Source organism: Hippocampus guttulatus, chromosome 11, assembly GCF_054856545.1.
Source record: "Hippocampus guttulatus isolate MCC_2025c chromosome 11, RoL_Hgut_1.0, whole genome shotgun sequence".
NCBI lineage: Eukaryota > Metazoa > Chordata > Actinopteri > Syngnathiformes > Syngnathidae > Hippocampus > Hippocampus guttulatus.
In genome coordinates, this window is record NC_141271.1 from 17,868,269 (window position 1) to 17,890,592 (window position 22,324).

At 41.7% G+C, this 22,324-nt stretch overlaps 2 protein-coding genes across 4 annotated transcripts; one reads left to right on the forward strand and one right to left on the reverse strand.

The window, feature by feature from the left end:
• Window positions 1-424: 424 nt before the first annotated feature.
• ttc21b (tetratricopeptide repeat domain 21B) lies at window positions 425-11,514 on the reverse strand. 2 transcript variants are annotated; one of them, XM_086124343.1, is made up of 29 exons: window positions 11,355-11,514; window positions 10,763-10,892; window positions 10,554-10,664; window positions 9,943-10,109; window positions 9,741-9,863; window positions 9,471-9,628; window positions 9,291-9,375; window positions 9,107-9,205; window positions 8,837-9,029; window positions 8,469-8,566; window positions 8,145-8,345; window positions 7,930-8,059; window positions 7,694-7,851; window positions 7,237-7,461; window positions 6,924-7,162; window positions 6,735-6,807; window positions 6,039-6,149; window positions 5,819-5,957; window positions 4,774-4,880; window positions 4,392-4,580; window positions 4,110-4,220; window positions 3,942-4,023; window positions 3,314-3,464; window positions 3,076-3,237; window positions 2,324-2,519; window positions 1,855-2,079; window positions 1,594-1,714; window positions 1,437-1,504; window positions 425-1,358 (listed from the first exon to the last, which is right to left on the reverse strand). In XM_086124343.1, the coding sequence occupies exons 1-29, from the start codon at window positions 11,376-11,378 to the stop codon at window positions 1,281-1,283; spliced, it is 3,954 nt and encodes a 1,317-aa protein (XP_085980469.1). In that variant the 5' UTR covers window positions 11,379-11,514; the 3' UTR covers window positions 425-1,280. The 2 variants fall into 2 exon arrangements, with proteins under 2 accessions (XP_085980469.1, XP_085980471.1); XM_086124345.1 differs by lacking the exons at window positions 9,741-9,863; window positions 9,943-10,109; window positions 10,554-10,664; window positions 10,763-10,892; window positions 11,355-11,514 and having other exon boundaries at window positions 9,456-9,592.
• Window positions 11,515-11,822: 308 nt separating this feature from the next.
• Window positions 11,823-20,404, forward strand: LOC147198450 (tetratricopeptide repeat protein 21B-like). 2 transcript variants are annotated; one of them, XM_086123861.1, is made up of 29 exons: window positions 11,823-11,846; window positions 12,478-12,607; window positions 12,697-12,807; window positions 12,884-13,050; window positions 13,124-13,246; window positions 13,496-13,653; window positions 13,832-13,916; window positions 14,006-14,104; window positions 14,178-14,370; window positions 14,450-14,547; window positions 14,907-15,107; window positions 15,187-15,316; window positions 15,399-15,556; window positions 15,688-15,912; window positions 16,016-16,254; window positions 16,422-16,498; window positions 16,616-16,722; window positions 16,831-16,969; window positions 17,241-17,347; window positions 18,015-18,203; window positions 18,348-18,458; window positions 18,549-18,630; window positions 18,749-18,902; window positions 18,982-19,140; window positions 19,222-19,417; window positions 19,528-19,752; window positions 19,923-20,043; window positions 20,119-20,186; window positions 20,283-20,404. In XM_086123861.1, exons 1-29 carry the CDS (start codon window positions 11,823-11,825, stop codon window positions 20,358-20,360), a joined length of 3,954 nt encoding a protein of 1,317 aa, XP_085979987.1. In that variant the 3' UTR covers window positions 20,361-20,404. The 2 variants fall into 2 exon arrangements, with proteins under 2 accessions (XP_085979987.1, XP_085979986.1); XM_086123860.1 differs by having other exon boundaries at window positions 16,422-16,494; window positions 16,612-16,722.
• Window positions 20,405-22,324: the final 1,920 nt, after the last annotated feature.

A 22,324-nucleotide genomic window follows, 5' to 3' on the forward strand; every position in this document is an offset into this window, starting at 1 on the left:
AGAAAAAAAAAGTAAGACGCTTTAAAATCAGGGCCAAAAGTACGCTGGAGGACACTTAAAGCCATCTCTGAATAAAGACTGCTGTTGAAGAGTGTAATTAGTAAAACAAAACAAAACAAATGTGTTTTGCCATCAGGCTATCCAACAGACTCACTGGTTAATCAATGAGATTCAACTCAACTGTGGCAATAAGATCTGCCAAATGATAAAGCAGTTAAACACTGCAAGCTAGAACCACAATAATAAATGTATTAATGAATAAATAACCCGCGGTCACTGAGATTCAAAACTGAACGTTATCTTTGTAACAAATTTTGAGACGGAGATTGCGCAGACAATCATGCAGGCGTAGCGAATCCTACAGCAGTAGGGTGGAAATTATACAGAAAGGCTTGCAGGACAGTCTGAAAATATGACACATAAAGACATACAAAAATAATCTTTATTTGTGTTTTGGATATATGCTTTTCATTGCAAAGTGATGATGAAAATATTAAAGTGAATGTAAATTCAACTTATCTGGGAAAGAAAGAACTCTTAACCTTTGTCTATTTTACAACAGTACTGTATATATTCAGTGGATATAAAAAGTCGACACACCCTTGTTGAATTGCCATGCTTTTGTGATAAAACAACGTTGTGATGCAAAAACGCAACGTGACCAAAAGAAATTTCTAAAAATTTTCGATCAGTAATGTAACCAACAACCTGGACAACTTTTTGGCGGCGATTCCAAACTCAACACAGCCATCACGAAAAGGTGATGGCAGCATCATGTTTGAAGCTGTTTTTCTTCAGCATTAGAAGAGATGGAGGGAATTGTGAACAGTTTGAAATAACGGTCAGTGTCATCAAAAAAACCTTTAGGCTTCTGCTAGAAAGCAAAAGAAATATGTCAAGAAAAGCCGACTGGAACATTTGACTTACTGTCCTACTTTATTTGGTGTAAATCAAAGGCAGTTTAAGGCACCACTTATTTTTTTACTTCCCCTCTAGAAAAGTTCAGTTATATTAATTTTGTAGGCCACATTAATGGTTCACCAAGTTTTGAAGTTAACTCCATCCACACGTTATCTGAACCGCTTAATCCTCACACACAAAATTAATTTGTGAAATTGTCATCAATCAGTAAACCACACTACTCGTCATTTTTTTATATCACAAAAATCATGGCATTTGAACAGGGGTGTGTAGACTTTTAATAATCACTGTAAATCCATGTTGACTTGCATGGACTAATTCCCAGGACAAAAAAAAAAAAAAAAACTAAAAACAAGAATTTAGGGCCTTAAGGCAGCACGAGCTTTGTCCAAAATGTCCTTTCTCATTTTTGGATAGTTTGGATGAGCAGCGAGAACCTGTGGATGAAGCAAAACAAGTTGTGATTCCAAAATCGCGGGATGTTTTCCAACTGTAAGCACCTTGAGACACCTCACCTTGTGGCAAACGTCGATAGCGTCAAAATAGCGCTTGGCTTTTAAGTAGTTGAACGCCAGCTTGTATCCTGAAATGTAGAATGTTCCAAATATTATTTGAAATAATACTCATTCATTCATTCAAATTTATCTTCATAAGTGATTTTGGTGAGCATACCAATAGATGGGTTGGACTGATTTCCATATTTCCAAGCCAGTTCGTAGTTGAATGCTGCATCTCTGAATGCCTGCTCTTTCTCCATTATGAAACCTCGATACTCATAAGCTTTACAACATGACTGCAGAGAAAATACAGAGTTCAATTCTTTATAATATACAGCTTTGAAGGAAAAAAAAACGTTTTTTTTTTTTTTTGCTCAATACTAATTTGACTTGTTCAGTACCAGATTGTGCAATCCATACTGAAGCAGTGACAGACCTTGTTATGATTGAGGCATCTCTTTAGGAGGTCATCTGCCAAGTCGTACTTCCCCGAATGGATGTAGATGTCCGACAGGAGCAGCCAGCTCTTCTCAAACTCGTCGGCATCAACGATATTCCACGTCATCTTTGCGATACGCTTCAGTTGGTTCCTGGCTCGAGGAGTTTGTTTCAGCATCATGTATGCCGTTGCCATGGCTAACAGTGCTGGCACGTGGTCTTTCTAAATGCACACAAAACATCCTGGTCAAACAGGACTAAGGCAGCAACACTGGCCCCTCCCTTCCTTGTCTGTTTCCCGATAATGGTGTCTCCAAAACCAATAAAATAGTGTGAAGGCATGTATAAAATCTTCGTGGAATGGGTGATATGGGAAGGTGAAATAATGCGCAGCAACCTGCTGTTATGTTTATTTATTAAACGGGGAAGAATGCAGTCACTCAAGCATGACGTTATGGATTACTCACTTCATTGGTTGCAAACTCTGCGAAAACAGTGAGAGCTTTCTCTATATTTGCTTTTTGTTTTGTGGCTAGTAAGCAGTAGTTCTCCAGGATACGAAGCTGTACATGTCCACCAGGCGTTTGCGGCTTTATCTCCTTGATGAGCCTCTCAGCTGTTCTCACTGCAACCTGCTCTGTCTCTTGCTTCTCTGTCGAGTTCCTGTTTCAGAACAGTCGACAGATGTTGACATTTTTAGTGAGTGAGTTACATCTGAAGCGGATACAGAACAGCGGTGCCTTGAGATTGGAGTGAGGTCATTCATCTGTTTTTTTTTTATTTCTCATCGACCAGCAGGCGCAAACCTGAGATACAAGCGCAGTATGGTGGCATTGACGCAACTCGCTTTACAATCAGCAATTTCTCAGATATAATTAGAAAATATTCTTTAAAGAAGAGGCTTTAAGCTGTTTATTGTCACTCTCAGTTGACGTTTACTGTCAAACTAAACATGAAACAGAATTCATTACATCGTGGGTCTTTAAAACAACTGCATGAAATAATTTAGCCATTGCTAATGCTAACACATAACGGGAAAAGGCAGATAGATTAGTGTCTATGTGGTGGTGTGAAAAAGCCAAATGTGCCTTGAATTGATTGAGAAGGTATGAGAAAAACAGTTCAACAATTATGTAATTATTGTATTTTATTTTATTTTTTGTAAAGTATTGAACTGCTATGTCAAGGCACCACCGTCTATGAAATCTTTTCCACTCACCCGACTTCACCATCTAAATTCTCAAATACTTCTCCTCCCATTGTGTCACTGTCAGGATTTAGGGAGATTTCGATCATGTTATAAATTGCGTTTTGACCCCAATCATTGTCTTTCCGTGCCTGGTTGAAGTGGCGGAGAGCAGCGTTAGGTTCCCCAGTGTACCTGAGCAACAAGCACAAATTTAGTTACCTGCTGCACAAAGCACACTAAGCAAAATCTCAGGCAAAATCGAACTCACCAAAGATAAAGTCCTTTGCAGTAGTTAAAACCAGGGTCAAACTTAGCCCGAGAAGAATGTTTTTCCGCTCGATCAAAACATTTGGGCACGTCTTCCAACTTTCCCGCCCTCCTCAGCAAGTCAATCAGACGTGACAGTGTTGGGTAGTTGTCTACCATGTCAAAAAAAAAAAAAATTAATGACTATGCTTGATATGCTTTTCCAATCATCCATTATGCAATCAGTCGGTACCACAAACAGATAGAAGCCATGTCTATCATATTTACATCGCAATCTGAGTTTAAATCTTGGCTGAGAGCATCTGTATGTTCTCCCCACGGGTGCGTATTTTTGTCTTTTTTTTTTCCATGGCACTCTGGTTTCCCTCCCACATTCCAAAAACAACATGCACGTTCGGTAATTAAAGATTATACATTGCCCACTGGTGAGCGCGTGAGTGGTTGTTCGTTTATGGCATATGTGCCTTGTGATCGACTGCCGACCGGTCCAAATGTAGAAAATGGATGAAATGTGACTATGTGGACCCTTGCGGATCCTGGGCATCAAGTGACTTTTTCACCCTGTCAAAATGACAGTTGTGTGTAGGATCATGACACCGACAAAGCCAGTGATGACCACCGTTTTGCACCTGGCTTGCGCTCCAGGAGTTGCTGATAGCGGAAGACGGCCTGCTCGTAGTCTTGTCTCCTGAACATAAGGTCAGCCATCATCTAAACACAGCACGTGTTGAAAATAAGTTCTCGTTAAGTGTTCCAATCGGATAACGGCCGAGCACGTCGTGAAAGACTGAACACACCAGAGTTGCATCTTCGTGAAACTGGTCGTTCTTCAAGATGACACTGCATTGTTCCTGACACGAATCGAGCTCATCGATGGTGAGGAAAATTTGGGCTAACTCCAGCATCACCTACAAATGGTGAGTTACGTGAATCCCTCTCAAAGAGAACCATCCTATACCGCTTCCAGAATCCCCAAGAGCGTTAGTACATAGAAGGATGAGATTCACAAAGATGCTCGGGCTGGTCGAGCACAGCTGCAACAGGGAGGACATAGGCCGTTTTGATTCAGTAGTACAGACCTTGTGATCCGTCTCGCAGTAAACAAGAGCTTCTTTGTAGAACTTGATTGCTCTCTCATAGCCCCTCTGACTCGTGTAGTGCTGAGCGATCTCGGAGCAGATCTTGGCGGCGAGCTGCTTCTGCATGGGGATGGCGTCAGGCTCTTCCAGTTCCACTCGCTTTAGCACTTTGGCCTGTACATCCCGGGCCTAGCAACGGTACCATTTATAAATGACAACAACCGTAATCCATTTCAAGCATCATACGCTACCACTGCGATTCATACTTCAGTGTAACAGTTATTGTTTTCTATTGCTTAGAGATAACGGCATAAAGCCTTAATATAAAACAGAAACTCTAAAATCTTCCGTCGAGAACCCCCCAAAAATTCCAAACACTTACCCTTTGTAAGGTTGTTAAGGCTTCTTCTGTTTTGTCAACCTTATTTAGGACCTTTGCCAACAGCATGAGGTAACGGCAATCATCTGAGAGCGCTGACAGCTCACTCGCTTTGTTGGGCGAGAGAACAGTTGTAAATTACATCAAACATTAGCGCCATCATCATGGAATTAATCCTTTTCAGGGACAGCGATTAGTACAGTGGACAGGTTATCATGTTATCAGGTTACAGGTTATTATTTTTGGTGCATGAAAGGGTTAAAAAAAATTGTTCTGAACGTTGCGCACTGGACGTTTTTGGTTCATTTTGGCCCCTGCGAAAGGTGTTTGTCCATGCAAAATACGACAATGTGACTGAAGGATCAGCATTAGTATTTGCTTAGTCGAATCGCTGATCATCAGGTTGATTGTGGGAAATGGATCACAAATGAATCGCGCCTTGAAGCAATCAAGGCAAAATGTAGAGCAGTACTAAGTTGCACATATGATAGTTTTGGTTTTATGTTGAGTGTAACTGTAAAAAATAAAAAAAGATAGATAATCAATGAATTGATAATCAAATTTACCTGTTTGCGATCGTTTGAAACGCCACAGAGGAGTAATGTTAGTAACCCTGACAAATTTAAGTATCAAAAACACACATAACAAAAAAAAAAAAATCACCACTTATTTGAAATGAGACTTCTAGTGAAAGTGACAAATCAAACGGTGTCCACTGAATACACTAAAACCACACCGCACCCTCAATGAAAAAACCTACTGCTACAACCTGGAAAAATGGCTGCTACTTCATCTAGCATCTTTCTTTTGCCGACACATAACTACGGGTTTGAGCTGCAAAAATGTATCCGCTTAAATCCTGCAGTGACTTGAATATATCCCACTGGGTCGTTGTGCGCTTTTCCATGCCGCGACAACGAGCAACTCTAGAGCAGCCAAGATAGCTAGTTCCCACTCTGGCTGTCAAGTTGCACTTCATTTTTTATTTATTTTTTATCCCATCGTTTCCTGAACAGGCATGATTTATGTTGTGTGAGGAGAATCACACCTGGTTCGCGGGAGAGGGAGTCATGCAGGAGTCTCTCGCAGCGCTCGTATTGCTTCATCTTCATCAGCAGCTCAGCCAGGTCATAGCGCAGGAAGTTCTGCTGCTCAGACTTCAGCGCCGTTTCATAGTAATGTATTGCCTGTGTAACAAGAAGCTTTGTGTCAACACTGAGATCCGTCTGAGAGCCAATCACGCGTATCCCTGCAAATGAGTTCCAAACCTTGGCGTAATAGTGAGTCTTGACCAGAGCTTTCCCAAACTTGCTAGCAAGAGCACCATCTTTGGGGGTTTTCTCCAGAGCGTGCTCATAGACCTCAATGGCCTTTTCCGGCTGAGGATAAACACAGTAAACGGTGAGTGGTCGGCCAGTACGCATGGTTTAAATTCTTAAACTGGAGTTATCGATGATTGCAAATCTGTTGCAGATATCCGTGATTGACATAGACAGTAGCAGAAGTGGTAGTAATTTCTCTCTGCAATTGGAATTCTACACACAGAGATAGAGATAGATGTCAAATGTATCTAAAATGGTCATTTTGACTCGACAAAACAGAATTAGCTTTTACATAGCACAGTCAATTTTATTGAATTGAACATGTAGAACCAAAAAGTGACAGTAGGTGGCCATGATAACTCACAGTGGATGCTGGATAGCCACCATTAGCTCACCATTAAAACATCTTTCAGTGAAGTTTAATTGATTTTATTATTGAATTAAACACCTGTAAAATTTTCCACAGCACCAACAAATTTCATCTTATTTTTCAAGTAGTATATGATAAGTCAAGACCGGGTGGTAAGCAAAAAAAAAAAAAAAAAAGATACGGCTATCAAGTCGATCTCAAGGACGTAAATGCCAACGTGCACAAGAGAGGATATTCCAAAAGAAAATCATTGATTGCTTCTACAAACTCACCTCTAAAATGTACATGTAAGCGTCCCCTAATAAGATGTATGTTTGAGGACCAGGTAGCTTGTCCACCATTTCCCTGGGGGAACAGACCAAGACGTTACAACAAATAGGTCCCTCTTTACACAGATACAAGTGTTGCCATATTCGCTCACTACTTTTAGTCACACAAAGATCTGATTCACTACCGCTCACCTGTAGCAGCTCACATACAGGCGCGTGTCCTTTTTGTGGTTCAGGTAAATGTCTGCCATTTTCTCCTTGGCTTGGATGTAGTAGAGCTGCTCAGGTGTAATGTTTCGGAGCATGCTCAGTGCCAACTCGGTGTCACCTCGAAGCAAAGCCAGGTCTGCGTTGGCAATCGTGACGCGGAGCTCTTCTGTCGTTCCCGAGAACTCATTGATGGCATCCTGCATTACCTTGGCTGCTTCATGCTGTGATATTAATTTGGGATATGAGTCCAGACACGGACGGCACAGTCCCGATGACAAATATGCATTCTTTGTACCTGTTCTCCGTTGAGCCACAAGGCCTCGGCTAACTCCAAAAAGACAGACACACAGTCTGCGGAACTCAGGTCGATTTTTCTGTTTTTGGACTTGGCTGATGAGCCGGACCGGCAGACCCCGGGAAGACTCATTGCCATTTGCAAAATCTGAATAGCCTCAGTCAGTTCACCCATTTTCTTCTTTGCCTGCGCTTTGATCAGGAGATACAAGGGATGCTCTTGAATCTGAAATGGATAAGAATGGTAGCTCATGAAGGTCTTTTACGAGAGATATACTGTACAGTGGAACCTTAGTTTGTGAACTGAATATGTTCCGTGACTCCACTCAGCAACCGAATTGTTCCCAAATGGTACGGAAGGTAAAGGCAATGTTTCCCAGTGAAATGAATGGCACTGCAATTAATCCGTTCCAACTGCAGAACGAAGTTACACGTGGCGACAATGACGATGATCTCACCTCAAAGTTATGGCTGAGGCAGACTTCAAGCGCCTGGGAGCACAAAGTGACGCTACCGCGCAGCAAGTGGATCTGTGCCATGAGCAGATGAGAGTCCGTGTGAGAGGGACATTGTTCCAGGCAGTGTTGGAGACTGCTCTGAGCAGCATCGACATCACCTGAACGGACACAGGTCCACTGTTAGTTAAAAAGTCAGTTCCAAGAACCAGCCGGCATATTTAAAATGCATCGCTCACCCGACTGATATCTGACTTTGGCTTGCAGGAAGAGCCCTTGAAGGAGCCCTGGCACAATCTTGACCACTGTATCCAATAATGCAGCGCAGTGCTTGAGCTGAGAGGCAGGGGACTGGCCCTGAGCTGGAGGCTAAACCACGTCAGGCGAGAATAGAATTTGACAATCATCCAAACACACCTTTTCAAGGTCGAAATTTAAAAGCCAAAAGTTGTACCTTAGTGGGACACAGGGCAAGGTACTCCTTGACAATCTGTAAGAGGAAGTCAGGGTTCAACTTGTGAAAGTACTCCGCACCCAAAGGTAGACCCTGGAGAGTTGAGAAGTGCGTTTCCACGGCGTCGTTCAGGAGCTTGGTCACCTCTTCTTGGGGGTTGCGCTTTTTGATAGCCACAAGCGCACGCAGAAATATGAGGTCCTAATTAGATGGGGGGAAAAAAATAAGAATTGTGCCGAGATAGTAAAAACATATTTAGGTGCGGTTAGCAGATGCCCCATGATGACAGTTAGGGAAAACAAGAGCGTTTTTAATCAACGATACCCCTGATTTTCCAATGGATTGCTGAATTTCCGTGAGAAATTCCAGTTGTTGGTCTGCATCTTCAAGGTGGCCTTCTAGCAGCTGGCATCGAATTATACCTGAGCAACAAAATCACAGTTATCGTGCAAGTAGGGCTGGGTTATATCGTCCCGTAGCAAAGCTGAAGTGAATTTAAAAAGAAATGAAAAAAGAAATCAACGATGTATTTTAAGATGTATCATTAGCTTGCGTTTTTTTTAAAAAAATATATGGAGTGTTTGTTGAGTTCAAAATTTAAAAAAAAATCACTATGGATTATTAAATAAATAAACAAAACTAAATTGTCAAACTGTTCTTTCATCTTTACATAAAAGGCTTTTGCAACACACCTGTCAGTGCAGGGAGGCTCGTCTCATCCAGAGTCATGGCCGTCTTGTACCACTTGACGGCCTCCTTGATTTTACCCTGAAGAACCATCAGGTAGCCCAACTCCGTGGCTAAATCCGAGTTCCCTTCCGTCACACAGTATGCTTTTTCCACCATTCTGAACACTTGCTCAAGCACCTTTTCATTTCGTCCACACTATGAGGAATGAACGCATCATAATTGGTGGAAATTCCACGTCAGACAAAAGTGAAAACAAAGAAAGTTTGTCTTACAACTCTGGTGAAGGCAAGAGACAGTCTATAAGCAAGTTCGGGATTGCGCGGTTCCAGCATGTCCAGACTGCTGATGAGGTTGGCAAGATGTTTTGTTGACTGCCAAGTGAGATACACAAACAGTGCAAATAGGTTCATCAGGGATGTCATGTCACGTGATGATAGACTTCCGGTGTGACTTTACCTCGGCGATATCTCCATTTTTACACAACGCATGCAGAGTTAGCATTTGTAGTGCGTCCAGGTTGTTTTTATCCATTTGTAAAAGTCTGAAATGATACACAGCGTGCAAGTGAAAGTGATCTGCGGCTAATAATTAAGAATGACATTGGTGAATGAGTTGACAAACCATCTCACTGCTGACCTGATTGCCGCCTCGGTTGTTTGCTCCCAGTCTTGGAGGTTTAAAAACAGCTTCATCTTTTTAATAAGAGCAGGCAAGAATCCAGGGAAACTGGCAATGATCTTGTTAACCATATCTAATGCTCCAGAGTAGTTCTGACGATATTCATAGTATTGTGCCTAGGAGAGAACGATGATGTACGGGAATACAAAACGTGATAAATTCAACCATCGTGACAGTTGAACTGTGGTTAAGGGATGAAATTCAGTCGGAGTATTCTCGCAAGTTTACCTTTCCCATCAGAGCAAAAACATCTGGGCCGTCCTTCAGCCCTTCGTCGAAGTATTTTCCAGCCTTTCTGGCATATGCATCCTTCCCACATGTGACATCTATCCATCCTTTCAGGATTATGCCCTAGAGAACAAATTTGTCATACCTGTTCCCCGCCCTCATACATGCACAAGATAGTGAATGTTCCTCAAGGTGGTCTTACCTCTTTGGAGCCATTGGAAAGTTTGATCATTCGCTCTGTGTATTCCCTTGCTTTGTCATTCCGGCCTAATAGCCACAGAAACATGCCGGCATGGTAAAGACTCTGCGGAGATGCACTTTTGCGGTCCTCCTTGATTTTAGCTTCCATTTCTTGAATTAATTCTCTGTCTAGAATACAGTGATATCAATTCATATACAGTAATCACTTCCGATAACATGGTTCATCTTTCACGGCTTTGCTGTTTCATGGATTTTTTTCCTGCATTTTTTTTCCTGATTGGCTAAGGAACTGTAGATGAATGTCAACAGTCTCCCACCTCATCACTGTACAACTTACCAAAAAACGTAAGAAAACGTATATAATGTATTATTATTATTATTTTTTTTTTTTAATGCTGGGGCCTGAAAAAAGGTTTAATCGATGGTTTCATTCAATACAGGATTGTATTGTATACGTAATAATTGTAAAAACAATAAAGATGACTACTTCATGGATTTATCTTATCACGTGTTCTTTTTGGAACGTAACCCCGCAATAAACGAGGGATTACTGCATTAACAAAACTCTGGTACATTTATATGTCATCAATAACATGACATAACTTGTCTTACCAGGTTTTGTTTTTTTTTTCTCAGCATAGACAAGTGCCATTAGCGTGCACAGAGACACATCTCGTGCATCTTTTAGGGTATCCAGCTCTGCTGTGGCTTCTCGAATTGAATCTGTGGTTAAAAAAAAAAGGTTAGATGTGGCTATATTACGATGAGACACTCACTCCCGAAAACTGGTTAGTATTTCTGTCTTGTAGTGTTCAGTTTACCTTGCATTAAAGTGCCATATCCGTGGAAGAAACTGAGAACAGGATCACCTCTGAATTTTGTCAGAGCAGCTGCTGCAGCGTTCACAGCGTGGTTGAAATACTTTTCGTTGCAATAATATCTGATTAAAGCCTGAGAACAAGAGCACCAGAGAGTAAGCGCCACAGGTGGGAAGTAACGAAGTGCAACTTACTTTAGTACTGTACTTGAGTAGATTTTTCAAGTGTCTGTACTTTAACATTTATATTTCGGAAGACGTTTTACTTTTTTACTCCCAGTGTGTTTTCTTCTCAGTGTGCTAAGGTGTCACGGACAAAAAATAATCACCAGGTTTGTACTTAGTCTGTACTTGTTGATTTTTACTTGACGTACAGGACTTGAATCAGTGCTCCTCTACTTTTACCAATGTTTTTACACAAATATCCGTACCTCTACGTTAATACTGAGTGAGTAAAATCGGCACCAGTAAACCACTGCAGAGCAAACGCACTAACCAAAAACAACATGAGCGCTATTCTCTTAAAAAACGCTGTCATGGTACATCAGATTATTGCTCTTAATGGCGAGTAAAACGTGTGTAAAATGTTCCCTCACCAATGTCGTCTCTTCCTTCTCCATTTTGGCTGTGAAATGCTGAGCATGCGCAACAGCTGAAATGCGAATAGGAACCAATTTTTCTATTTGGTGGTGGCGTTTATGATCAACAGTAATGTTACTTCGTCGTGTGGCAGGCTCATCGCCATATTAAGTTCCCTCTTCTCGCGTTGCCTAGTAACTGCAAGGAGCTCATTCTTCTTCGTTGGTTAGTTGACAAGCGCAATACTGCCACCAGCTGCAGAAATTGGGAAATGCAAGCGTTGGCGCGACCATGACTATAAAAAATATGTGAGTAAACTTCTTTACAAGTACAGTGCAATAAATGCCTTTGTCGACGCGTCATAAATTATCCAATATGTGGCTTTCAAGTGAAACGTAATAAATGTACTGAGTAGCCGTTGAAACACCTAAAGATAACAATCAATCTCCACTTGAGCTGTAATTGCCAATAGCCAGTCAGTCAAAATGGAGACTAAAGACACAGCAATGGTAAGCAGATTCCTGACCGGTTTAAATGGACGTGTGTGTGTATGTGTGTTTATTAGTCACTACATCAAAAAGCTGTTTAAATGGAGCTCAGGGTCATCAAGGAAAATATTATCCCTTGCTGTTTGAAAACTGAAAAATGGTGGAAGAAGCATTTGAACCTTGCTGTTTGTTTATAATTGTCATTCCTAATATTTTAAAGCTATCATTCAAGTAAACTGTTTAACAGAGAGATTTGGTGAAACAAATTTTTTTAACTAGTTATCAACCGGCAGTTACTGTATATTTAAAAAAAATAATAGTAATCCACTACCAAACACAAATGGCACCAAAAAATGAAACACAGGTCATGGAAGAGCATTTCATTGTCTTGCTTTCAACTATCAGTCGCTGGCACAGGTAAAGAGATGAACAAATATACATTATTGGTTGTAATTTGGGGATCAACGAAGTGAAATTGGCAATCGAAAATTCAACAAAAAGCTTTGATTTCTCCCTAATGGTTTGGCGGCTTAGACCAATTATCTCCCCAACTACACACACTCACGGACACACAAGGGGAAAAATATTTGATGCCTAGATAAATTCAATGGTATTTGCAAAAAGCTAACCATTTGCTATTTTTCATTTCCAGGCTTTGATTAAATATTATTGCAATGAAAAATACTTCAATCATGTTGCGACTGCCACAGCAACTGCACAAAAGAAATTTCGCAATGAGCCTGTCTTCAGTGTCTTCCGTGCATATGGCACATTAATGCAAGGTGAGATGGACAAAATCCAATGAAATAATGGCTACGTTCTTACAATATCTGTTTCTCATTTAAACTGCAATTTCTACATTCAATCACAGGTGACGTTCGACAAGCTGCAGCCGAGTTGGATGCGATAAGGGATAGATCCGATGTGTCTCTCTGCTCCCTCATGGCACTCGCCTACGCCGAAAAAAAAAAGAGGTCGCCAGGTAAGTTGACGTAGTCAACGCCGATTGCGACACATTCACCTCAATGTTATTTGAATGCATGCCTTTGGAATCACAGACAGAGATGTCATTCGTGAACTTGAAAGTAAAATCAGAGACGGTCGCAAAACTACAAGTCCTCAGAGTCTGTACTACGCTGGGATGTTTCTTTGGCTATTGGGCCGAAATGATAAAGCGAGGGAATACATAGAGCGAATGATTAAACTCTCCAATGGATCAAAAGAGGTAAGACAAAGCTAATCCGTAGGTGCCGTTCTGGGTTGTGTGACCTTTTGTGAAACCGGTGTCTCCTGTGCAGGGGATAATCCTGAAAGCATGGATAGATGTGACATGTGGGAAAGATGACTACGCCAGAAAAGCTGGAAAATACTTTGATGAAGGGCTGAAGGACGGACCAGATGCCTTTGCACTGATGGGAAAGGTGTGATTAAAAAACATAAAAACATTTCTTAGGCCTCCTAACACACGCTGAACAAAAATATACTTTTATTTTTGCCCCCATTTTACACAAGCTAACACAAGCGAACTTAAGGCTATTTATGAAATTAATGACATCAGGATATTCCACTGAAATGTTTAACATGTGTTGCATTGCTACTACGTTGACACCCTGTGGTTGAGTTGATTCCGATGAGTAGATAGTAGTCGATTTTTTGTTCATCTGCCCCAGGCACAATACTTTGAATATTGTCAAAACTACTCTGGAGCATTAGAGGTGGTCAACAAGGCCATTGCCAGTTTCCCTGGTTTCATACCTGCTCTCGTTAAAAAGATGACACTATTTTTAAACCTCCAAGACTGGGAGCAAACCACAGAGGCAGCGGTCAGGTAAGCAGTTACCGTTTTGTCATTGCAAAGCACATTGGAGGCGTAAGTTATTAAAAACAGATGCCAATCAATCCGATGATCATAAAGAGTAAAAACATCGGTGGTCGTCACTCTTCTGGTTTTGCAAATTCTACCCCATTTGACGGGTAAATTAACCAACTCACACTTGTCATTTCAGGGTCCTGCAAATGGATACAAACAACCTGGATGCTTTGTATATGCTAACTTTGCATGCCTTATGTATCAACGGCGATATTGTTGAGGTACACAACCAAGGAAAACGTTTTCAAAAAACTTTAAGAAACCAGTAATCTGACCAAGTTGTTGAAACTGTTTCTATCCTATGTGACAGTCAACAAAGCATCTTTCCAACCTCATGAAAAGTCTGGACTTGCAAGAACCACACAACCCAGAACTCGCTTATAGGATGTCTCTCGCATTCAGTCGAGTTGTAAGAATAAACTCTCTTCTTCTTGTCGGTCACACGTGGGGTCGTAACCGTTTTCTGCATCGATTCCTTCTAGTGTGGACGAAATGAGATGGTGCTTGAGCAGGTGTTCACAATGGTGGAAAAAGCATTCGGCGTGACTCAAGAAAACGCAGATTTAGCAGCGGAGTTGGGCTACCTGATGGTGCTTCAGGGTAAAATCAAGGAGGCCGTCAAGTGGTATAAGACGGCCATGACGCTGGATGAAATGAGCCTCACCGCGTTGATGGGTAAGTTGCAAAGTGGACTGAACATCGGCTCAGGATGTTTGTAAAAGAATTTGGCTCGATTTTTTTCTTTTCCCCACAGGTTTAATTTGGTGCCAGCTGATTGAGGGCTGCCTGGAAGAAGCGGAGAAAGATTTGGAATTTCTGACGGAAATTCAACAAAGCACTGGAAAATCAGGGGTAAATATTCATGCTTTTTTTTGGGGGTCTACTTCTATATGCGTATTTGGCCTATACGACGTGAATTTGTGATTATTTATTTTGAACATGAAGGGGAAAAACTAGAAAGATAACAATAATTGTTTTCATCTTTCTTAATAATCTGTCCTTTTTGAAAATTCACTCTATACACTGTGAGTGAGGAAAGACAAAACAGTTTCAGGACGAGCGTCACAGACAAAATATTTTATTTCGATTGTCTGACTAACTAGCACACTTTTGTGTTGTATCATCCTCTCTTCTCAGTGGGAGACTTTGATGTTTTTTTTTTGTGTGTGTGATTGCCTCCTGTATCTCTTCCTTTTCTTTTCTTTCTTTAGGAAATCCTCTACCTGCTTGCACTTGTGGCAATTAAAAAGCACCATCCCCAGGAAGAGATAACCAAGCTCCTAAAAGACGCAGTGGAAACCCACTTCTCGACCGTCCAGGGTCTACCTTTAGGTGTGGAGTACTTCCAGAAGCTGAATCCTGACTTCCTCTTTCAGGTTGTCAAGGAGTATCTCGCTCTGTGTCCTACAAAGGTACAATGTGCGATTTATATTTCTACTCTTGATATTTTTTTGTATTTCTCAACCCTTTTGGCTGTTTTTTTTGGTTTAGCCTTCAGCTCAGGGACAGTCTGCAGTTCCTCAGCTCAGGCACTGCGCTACCTTGTTGGATGCAGTGGTCAAGATTGTGCCAGGCCTCCTTCAAGGTGTTTTCCTGCAAGCCAAAGTCAGATATCACTCCGGTGAGCGCTGTTGTTTTTAAAATGGCATGCCCGCCTCTCTTAGCTGCTTCTTTTGAACCACAGTATGTCTGCGGTCATTCAGGCGATGTCGACGGCGCTCAGAGCAGTCTACAGCACTGTCTGGAACAGTGTCCTTCTCACACGGACGCGCATCTGCTCATGGCTCAGATCCACTTGTTGCGCGGCAATTTCACTGTGTGTTTCCAGTCGCTTGAACTCTGCCTCAGCCATAACTTTGAGGTAAGGGCGTAAGGTGAATGTCGTGGGTGCTCAAGGTTCTGCGATTTGGTTTTTGGAGGGAGTTTATTATAGTTTAAGACAACATATTTACTCTCAAAGAATTTCAATTCAATGTTTATACTCCATTCCAGATTCGAGAGCATCCGTTGTACCTGCTGGTCAAGGCTCAAGCAAAGAAGAAAATGGGCGAGCTGACTGAAGCCATTCAGATTCTGCAAACGGCAATGAATCTGCCCGGCGTCTGCAGGGCTGGATCATCAGCTAAATCCAAGATGCAAACGATCGAATTGAGTTCTGCAGATTGCTTGTCGGTCTTCTTGGAGTTAGCTGAGGCTTTGCGGCTCAGCAATAAACAGGTCCAAGCAAGGCTACGACACGACACCGTTGGGTTGTTCATCGAAAATATCCGTTTGCTTGACAGCGGTTTTATATTCACATGCATACGGATTGTCATCGCAGCAAGAAGCAGCCATGGTGATGCAGGACGCCATCAATAAGTTCTCCGGCACTCCTGAGGAGCTTCGAGTTACTATCGCCAACGTAGATCTCGCTTTGTTACACGGCGACACGGAGTTGGCACTCAATATGCTCCGAAACATTACGCCTGAGCAGCTCTACTACATCCAAGCCAAGGAGAAAATGGCAGACATTTACCTGAACCACAAAAAGGATAAGCGTCTGTATGTGAGCTGCTACAGGTGAGTCGTATCGCGATGTAACAGTTGCTGATTATGTATTGTACATTTCTCGGATGCAGGGTGAAAGAATAAATCACCTTGCGAAGCGAAATGTAAAACTGGAAAACAACAATTACAAGATAGAAACCTTTCCCTCAAAAAATCTCTTGAATTGGTCTGTTCTCCAGGGAAATATTGGACAAGCTACCCAGTCCTCATGCATACGTCTTACTCGGGGAAGCTTATATGCGTATTTTAGAGGTAGGTGGCAAACGCAGGTGGCCTGTGTTCTGAGACAGTACTGTATTATTAAACAGGCACTTATTTGGATTGTTATCTGTTAATGCCACTAATTCCAAAATGTGGTTCTACTTTCAGCCAGAGAAAGCCATTGAGGTCTATGGGCACGCTCTGGAGAAAACGCCGGAAGATGGCGCTCTAGTCAGCAAGTTTGGCAAGTTTCTGATCAAGACTCATTACTTCGACAAGGTTTGTTTGTACTTGTAATCTATTTTTTGGGTGGGCTATGTGTACCTTTAAATTTAAAATTGGGATCAGAAGCGAACCCGGTGCTGACGCGTACATAATTTGACGCAGGCATTACATTATTATGAAGCTGCACTGAAGACCGGACAACAGAACTTCCTCCGCTATGACCTGGCCGAGTTGCTGATGAAGCTGAAGCAATACGAGCGCTGTGAGATTGTTCTGCTTGATGCTCTCTCCCACAAACCAGGTACTTAGCAGTACTTACTGTATACTGCCCTTATAAAGCCAACACATTGAAAACATCACAAGCGACACATGTCTGCCACAGAAAATAGCCTATAGTACTTCCAGCCAAATCGACAAATCCAAATCCACAGCTCTTAGTTTTTGTTTACTAAATTTTGTATTTCTCATTGAAATCAAAAAGTCTCCCAAAGCTTTGTAATGTTAACTTAATTTTGCCCCTCACATGCTCATACAGAACTTGTTTTTTCTAATCTTTCCATGGCCTGTCCAAGTGAACGATCTATGTGCACTATCAGATGATTGCCGTTATCTAATGCTGTTGGCAAAGGTCCAAAATAGGGTTGACAAAGCCGAAGAAGCCTTAATATCCCTACAAAGGGTAAGTCCATTTTTATAATGCACTTTTTTGTATACATCGTTTTATCGCTAAAGGCTATTTACATGCACTGTATGTCTTGAAGTTGTTTTCTATTTGTCATCGCGGATACCCGGATAGTGAATACAGACGGGAAAAAATGGGTAAAATCCCACGGTGCATGAGGGCGCATTGCTTCAATCTCGCGTTACACCACTTGCGCCACAACTTAGACCCGCCTTTAGCTGGTCTAAGGCCTATGTTGTCTACTTTCTGTCACCTGATTGTCAGAGCCATTTAATAGAAAATGCCTTTGTTCCACTGAGGCGCAGATAATGGAACAACCTGCCCTGGCATATTCCCAAAGACTAGACTTGCCCCTGCACAAAAAATACAAAGATGGCAGTTTTTACCTCAAGCGCACATGTGCCTGTCTACAAAAGCAGATCTGTTAGAGTGGTGTTAATCCTTGACTAAAGCTAGCAGTTGAGTACTAAAAATTGCAGTAAATATTGATAAAAACCCATCAGAATTCACAAAGTAACTGTGCCTGTGTGCCATTTTGCTACTATCGTGTCACTCGACTGTATAGTGGTGCCACATGGTCAGGGACATTTCAATTTAGTCTCTATTTCCATTCTATTGTTGTTTATTGTTGTTATTGTCAGTGACAAATGAGGGCTTTTGCTAGGCGCGGGATGTACAAGCCAAAGTGTTGAAGCGGGTGCAATTAGAGCAACCTGACAGCTTTGACGCCCAGAAGCAGCTGGCTGCCAAGATCTGCCGTGAGATCGCTCAACACTACGCCAGTCAAAGAGTCTACGACATAGCCATCGAATTCTACAAAGAAGCTCTTGCGCATTGTGAAACCGATCACAAGGTCAGTTCTACTGAATCCAAACATCCTTCCTGCTGCAGCTCTGCTTGACCGTACTGAACATTGAACCTCCTGTGGATTGCTACATTTGGTAAGATGGTAGTATTGATCTCTTTCATAAGTAACTCACTACCCATATAAATCTAGTTGATGCTGGAGTTGGCACGGATATTCCTCACGCTAGATGAAGTTGATGCATGCCAGGAACAATGTAACGTCATCTTGAAGAATGACCAGTTTAATCAAGATGCAACTCTGGTCTGTTGTGTCTTCAATGTTTCATGTCTGGCCATTATCCTTTTGGAGCACGTCAGCACAACCGATTTTATCGTGTGTGTGTGTATTTAGATGATGGCTGATATTATGTTCAGGAGACAGGATGATGAACAAGCAGTTTCCTTTTATCGGCAGCTATTGGAGAGCAAGCCAGGTGCAAAATCGTGATGTTTCTGAGATTTTGGAAAAAGTCTAAATAGGAGCGTGAGATGTCGGTGGCGAACAGGCGTCTTTAAATGAGTATAAATTCGAACTTGTACATTTGTTTTAAGAACACTTCTCAACTGTGTCACGTCTCATTGACTTGCTGAGGAAGGTAGGGAAATTGGAAGACATGCCCAGATTTTTTGAGAGGATGGAAAAATATTCGACAGACAGAGTCACGTTTGAACCTGGTTTTAACTACTGCAAAGGACTTTATCTTTGGTGAGTCACCTGTTTGTTGAGGTTATAAATGGCATCTGCTTTGCAATATTCTTTTACCAAATTTGCCTTTGATGCACAGGTATACAGGAGAAGCTAATGCTGCTCTGCATCATTTCAACCAGGCCCGAAAAGACACCAGGTGGGGTCAAAAGGCTGTCCATAAAATGATTGAAATCTACCTGAACCTCAACAATGACATGATGGGAATGGAATTATGTAATCTAGATTTTAGAATTGGGTAAGATTCATGAAAAAGAACCAGGAACGCAAGGACTGTGGACTGGACATCGTTTCATCAGGAGTTCACTTCTCTCATCAGGAGCTCGGCAGAAAAGCAGGAAGTGGAGAGGGTTGCGGTGACAACGGCTCATCAACTTTTGAAGGAAATAAAGCCAGAAACACCCGGAGAACACTTAAAGCTTCGTATCCTGGAGAACTACTGCTTACTGGCCACTAAACAGAAGGCCAATATAGAGAAAGCCCTCTCTGTTTTTACGGAGATCGCAACTAATGTGGTAAGAACGTTATCACATTGCTTTTTTCCATTTACTGCAAAGTGAACGCAGCAAAGGGAATGGGCGGCGTTGCTATCTTGGTCCTGTGTAAGCAGGACGTTTGACTTTAGGATGCTCACGTGCCAGCCCTGTTGGCCATCGCAACGGCTTTCATGATGTTGAAACAAACTCCCCAAGCCAGGAACCAATTAAAACTTATAGGAAAGATGACCTGGAATATTGTTGACGCGGACGAGTTTGAGAAGAGTTGGCTGCTCCTAGCGAACATCTACATCCATTCGGGGAAGTATGACTTGGCAGATGACCTCCTAAACAGATGTCTCAGCCATAACAAGGTCAGTGCTGTATGCGTTTTAGCGCGTCACCTGCGCCGTACTTCCACTTAAAACCACATCTCACTCTAAACTTTTGTTTTGGGTGCTGCAGTTGTTTGGTGAATTGTAGTTGTCACTGAGGAGCAAAAAAAAAAAAAAAAAAAGATTCAAACTGAACATTTTCTCCGCAGTCTTGCTGTAAGGCGTATGAGTACCGGGGATTCATCATGGAAAAAGAGGAGGCATTTCGTGATGCAGCATTCAATTATAAACTGGGTTGGAAATACGGAAATCAGTTCAGTCCAACTGTTGGTAGGTTGATCATTAATTTACGTGACAGTCTGTGCCAAAATAAATGAGGTAATAATATATGATTTCTCCTGACAGGATACAAACTTGCTTGGAACTACTTAAAATCAAAACAGAATTTTGACGCCATAGATGTCTGCCATAAGGTGAAGTAGCGTTCGAATCCTTCGTTGTGTTTGTGAGTATTTTTTTAAATTTTTTATATTCTCACATGTTTCTATTTTCTTTGCATCTATCTGCAGGTGCTCGCTACTCATCCAAATTTTTCAAAAATTAAAATGGACATCTTAGACAAAGCTTGTGCTGCCTTGAGGCCATAGAAGTTTGACAGCCAGCTTCTGGGAGAAGCATTTCCTTAGGACATCAACTTAGTTACTCTAGTGTTTAACTTCCGCTTCTCTATAATTGAACACTTAGCAATATCACCTTACTGTAAATTGGTTGTGCGGTATTGAAGTGTGTCTGTAGTAGTACTTATCAAATAAAAGCCATTCATTTGAATCAATCAGTTGAGGAGCCAGTGTGTCCTGGCTTGCTAATATTAGCTTAACATGCTACTGGAAGTGCTAATCATGAAATGAGTTGCCTGTAACTTACATACGACTGTGGTCATTTCTACATTGATACCTCCCACACATTGTTTGACTATGAACATTTACAAGATGAAACTGAGGTATTTAGTACTCACTAATCTTACATTTTTGTTACGTAGGCACCGCTAGCTAGCTAACAACGTAGTGGTTACAAATGAGACTAGTTCCAATAAGTAACTTGCAATTGCGCCAGATAACCACTGATGTAAACAAAGGTGTTCAAGTTGTTATATAGTGGGGGAGTGGGACTGCCAAACCCAAGTGGACAGCTGGGCACCATTGTGGCCATGCTCAAAAAAACAAAAAAAACCCACCACAATTCAGTACTACATAGTTCACTCTTTGTACATTTTGTGTACTGATGCTAAAACCTGTATAGTGTATTTAGAAAACAGAGTCTATAAAGATCAATGTGATCGTTTTTTGTTGTTGTTTTTTTTTGCATTGCTTAACCATGGAATAAGTCAGTAATTTTTGCTCCAGCATTATGTAACCACGTGCATTGACTGATAAGTTTGAACCGTTGACGTTTACAGAGTTGATTCAATAGCGGGAGCAGCTTGTGTCCAGCACGGGTACAACTGTTCCAGGAGAGACCTTTCCAGGCCGCGTCAGATATTATTTAGCCACTAACTGTGGCACATAATCATTAACTCTCTGCAGCACACATCAATGGAAGCATAAATCACATTGGTGCGGAGCTGAGGCAGCTGTCTGCTTCCTGTAGCGCGCAGTGTAGTTCACGGACGTGATTGGATACTGTCGCAAGCCTTTCAGGAGAAGTAGAATATTGTCAATCATATCAGCAAATTAGCATTCACCTTGTAGAGGTGTAGTTACATGATTGAGGTGTTGTACATAGCACAACGCAATAAATATTGCTTGTGCTGCTGCACTTACAAGGAATGCTTCTGAAAACCTTTTAGAGGAAAGACTGTGGAATATGCCCGCCCTGGGTTGTACTGCTGCAGCATTCTAATGGCCATCTCCATTGTGGTTTGTATGGACCGTTATTGATCAAGTCATACTCAATGATGCAGCCAGCTTCCTTACTAATGAACTCTTTCATTTATTTTTTTTGTTGTATCGCACAACTTGCGCGGCTTGCATCCAGATGGCCATTCACTGTAATGATATCATTTTGAATTTAAACTGGACGAGGGCCTGCTAGTGTCTTTATTTTTATTTTTAAGGAAGTGGTTCAATTGAAAATGCGATTTAGTGGTTGAGAGAGAGCGCGTGCATGTCACTTGGACACAGGGGAGTTTAGGAGGAACTCACCACAACCTAATCTAATGGAATCGTCTTCCCATCTTAGGCAAATAGAATTAGAGCTCTTATGGGTTGCATTCTCAGATTTCTCTCTTGGTTTTTTTATACTGTGCTCCTCCTCACATAGTAGCCAGTGGCAAGATCCGAAGCCAAATAAACGTTCTTTCACGTTGTCGTTCCAACATGGACACTATAAGGCAGTCCTACACAAGTATAGTTGGCAAGGTGCTATAGAGCTAGTCAGCACAATCCGTTGTATCTATCTTGTTTATTTCCTGTAAATGTGTTACAGGAAATTTTCTGTAATTCCCATTCTCAATGTTTAGCGAGTGCCTTTTGAAAAAAGTAGTAATAAAGCAACATGGCTCAGTTACTGTATAACAGTCCGGTGTGAGACGGGACAGTTGAAACAATCAATA

Coding starts and splice junctions, on each gene's coding strand:
- ttc21b (XM_086124343.1), bottom strand. CDS start 11,378: ATGGAGAAGGAAGAGACGACATTG. Junction 8,060..8,144: donor TTGCCCTGTGTCCCACTAAG/GTACAACTTTTG, acceptor GACGTGGTTTAG/CCTCCAGCTCAGGGCCAGTC. Junction 7,462..7,693: donor GCCTCAGCCATAACTTTGAG/GTGAGATCATCG, acceptor TATCCATTTCAG/ATTCAAGAGCATCCCTTGTA.
- LOC147198450 (XM_086123861.1), top strand. CDS start 11,823: ATGGAGACTAAAGACACAGCAATG. Junction 13,654..13,831: donor ACCACAGAGGCAGCGGTCAG/GTAAGCAGTTAC, acceptor TTGTCATTTCAG/GGTCCTGCAAATGGATACAA. Junction 13,917..14,005: donor TCAACGGCGATATTGTTGAG/GTACACAACCAA, acceptor CCTATGTGACAG/TCAACAAAGCATCTTTCCAA.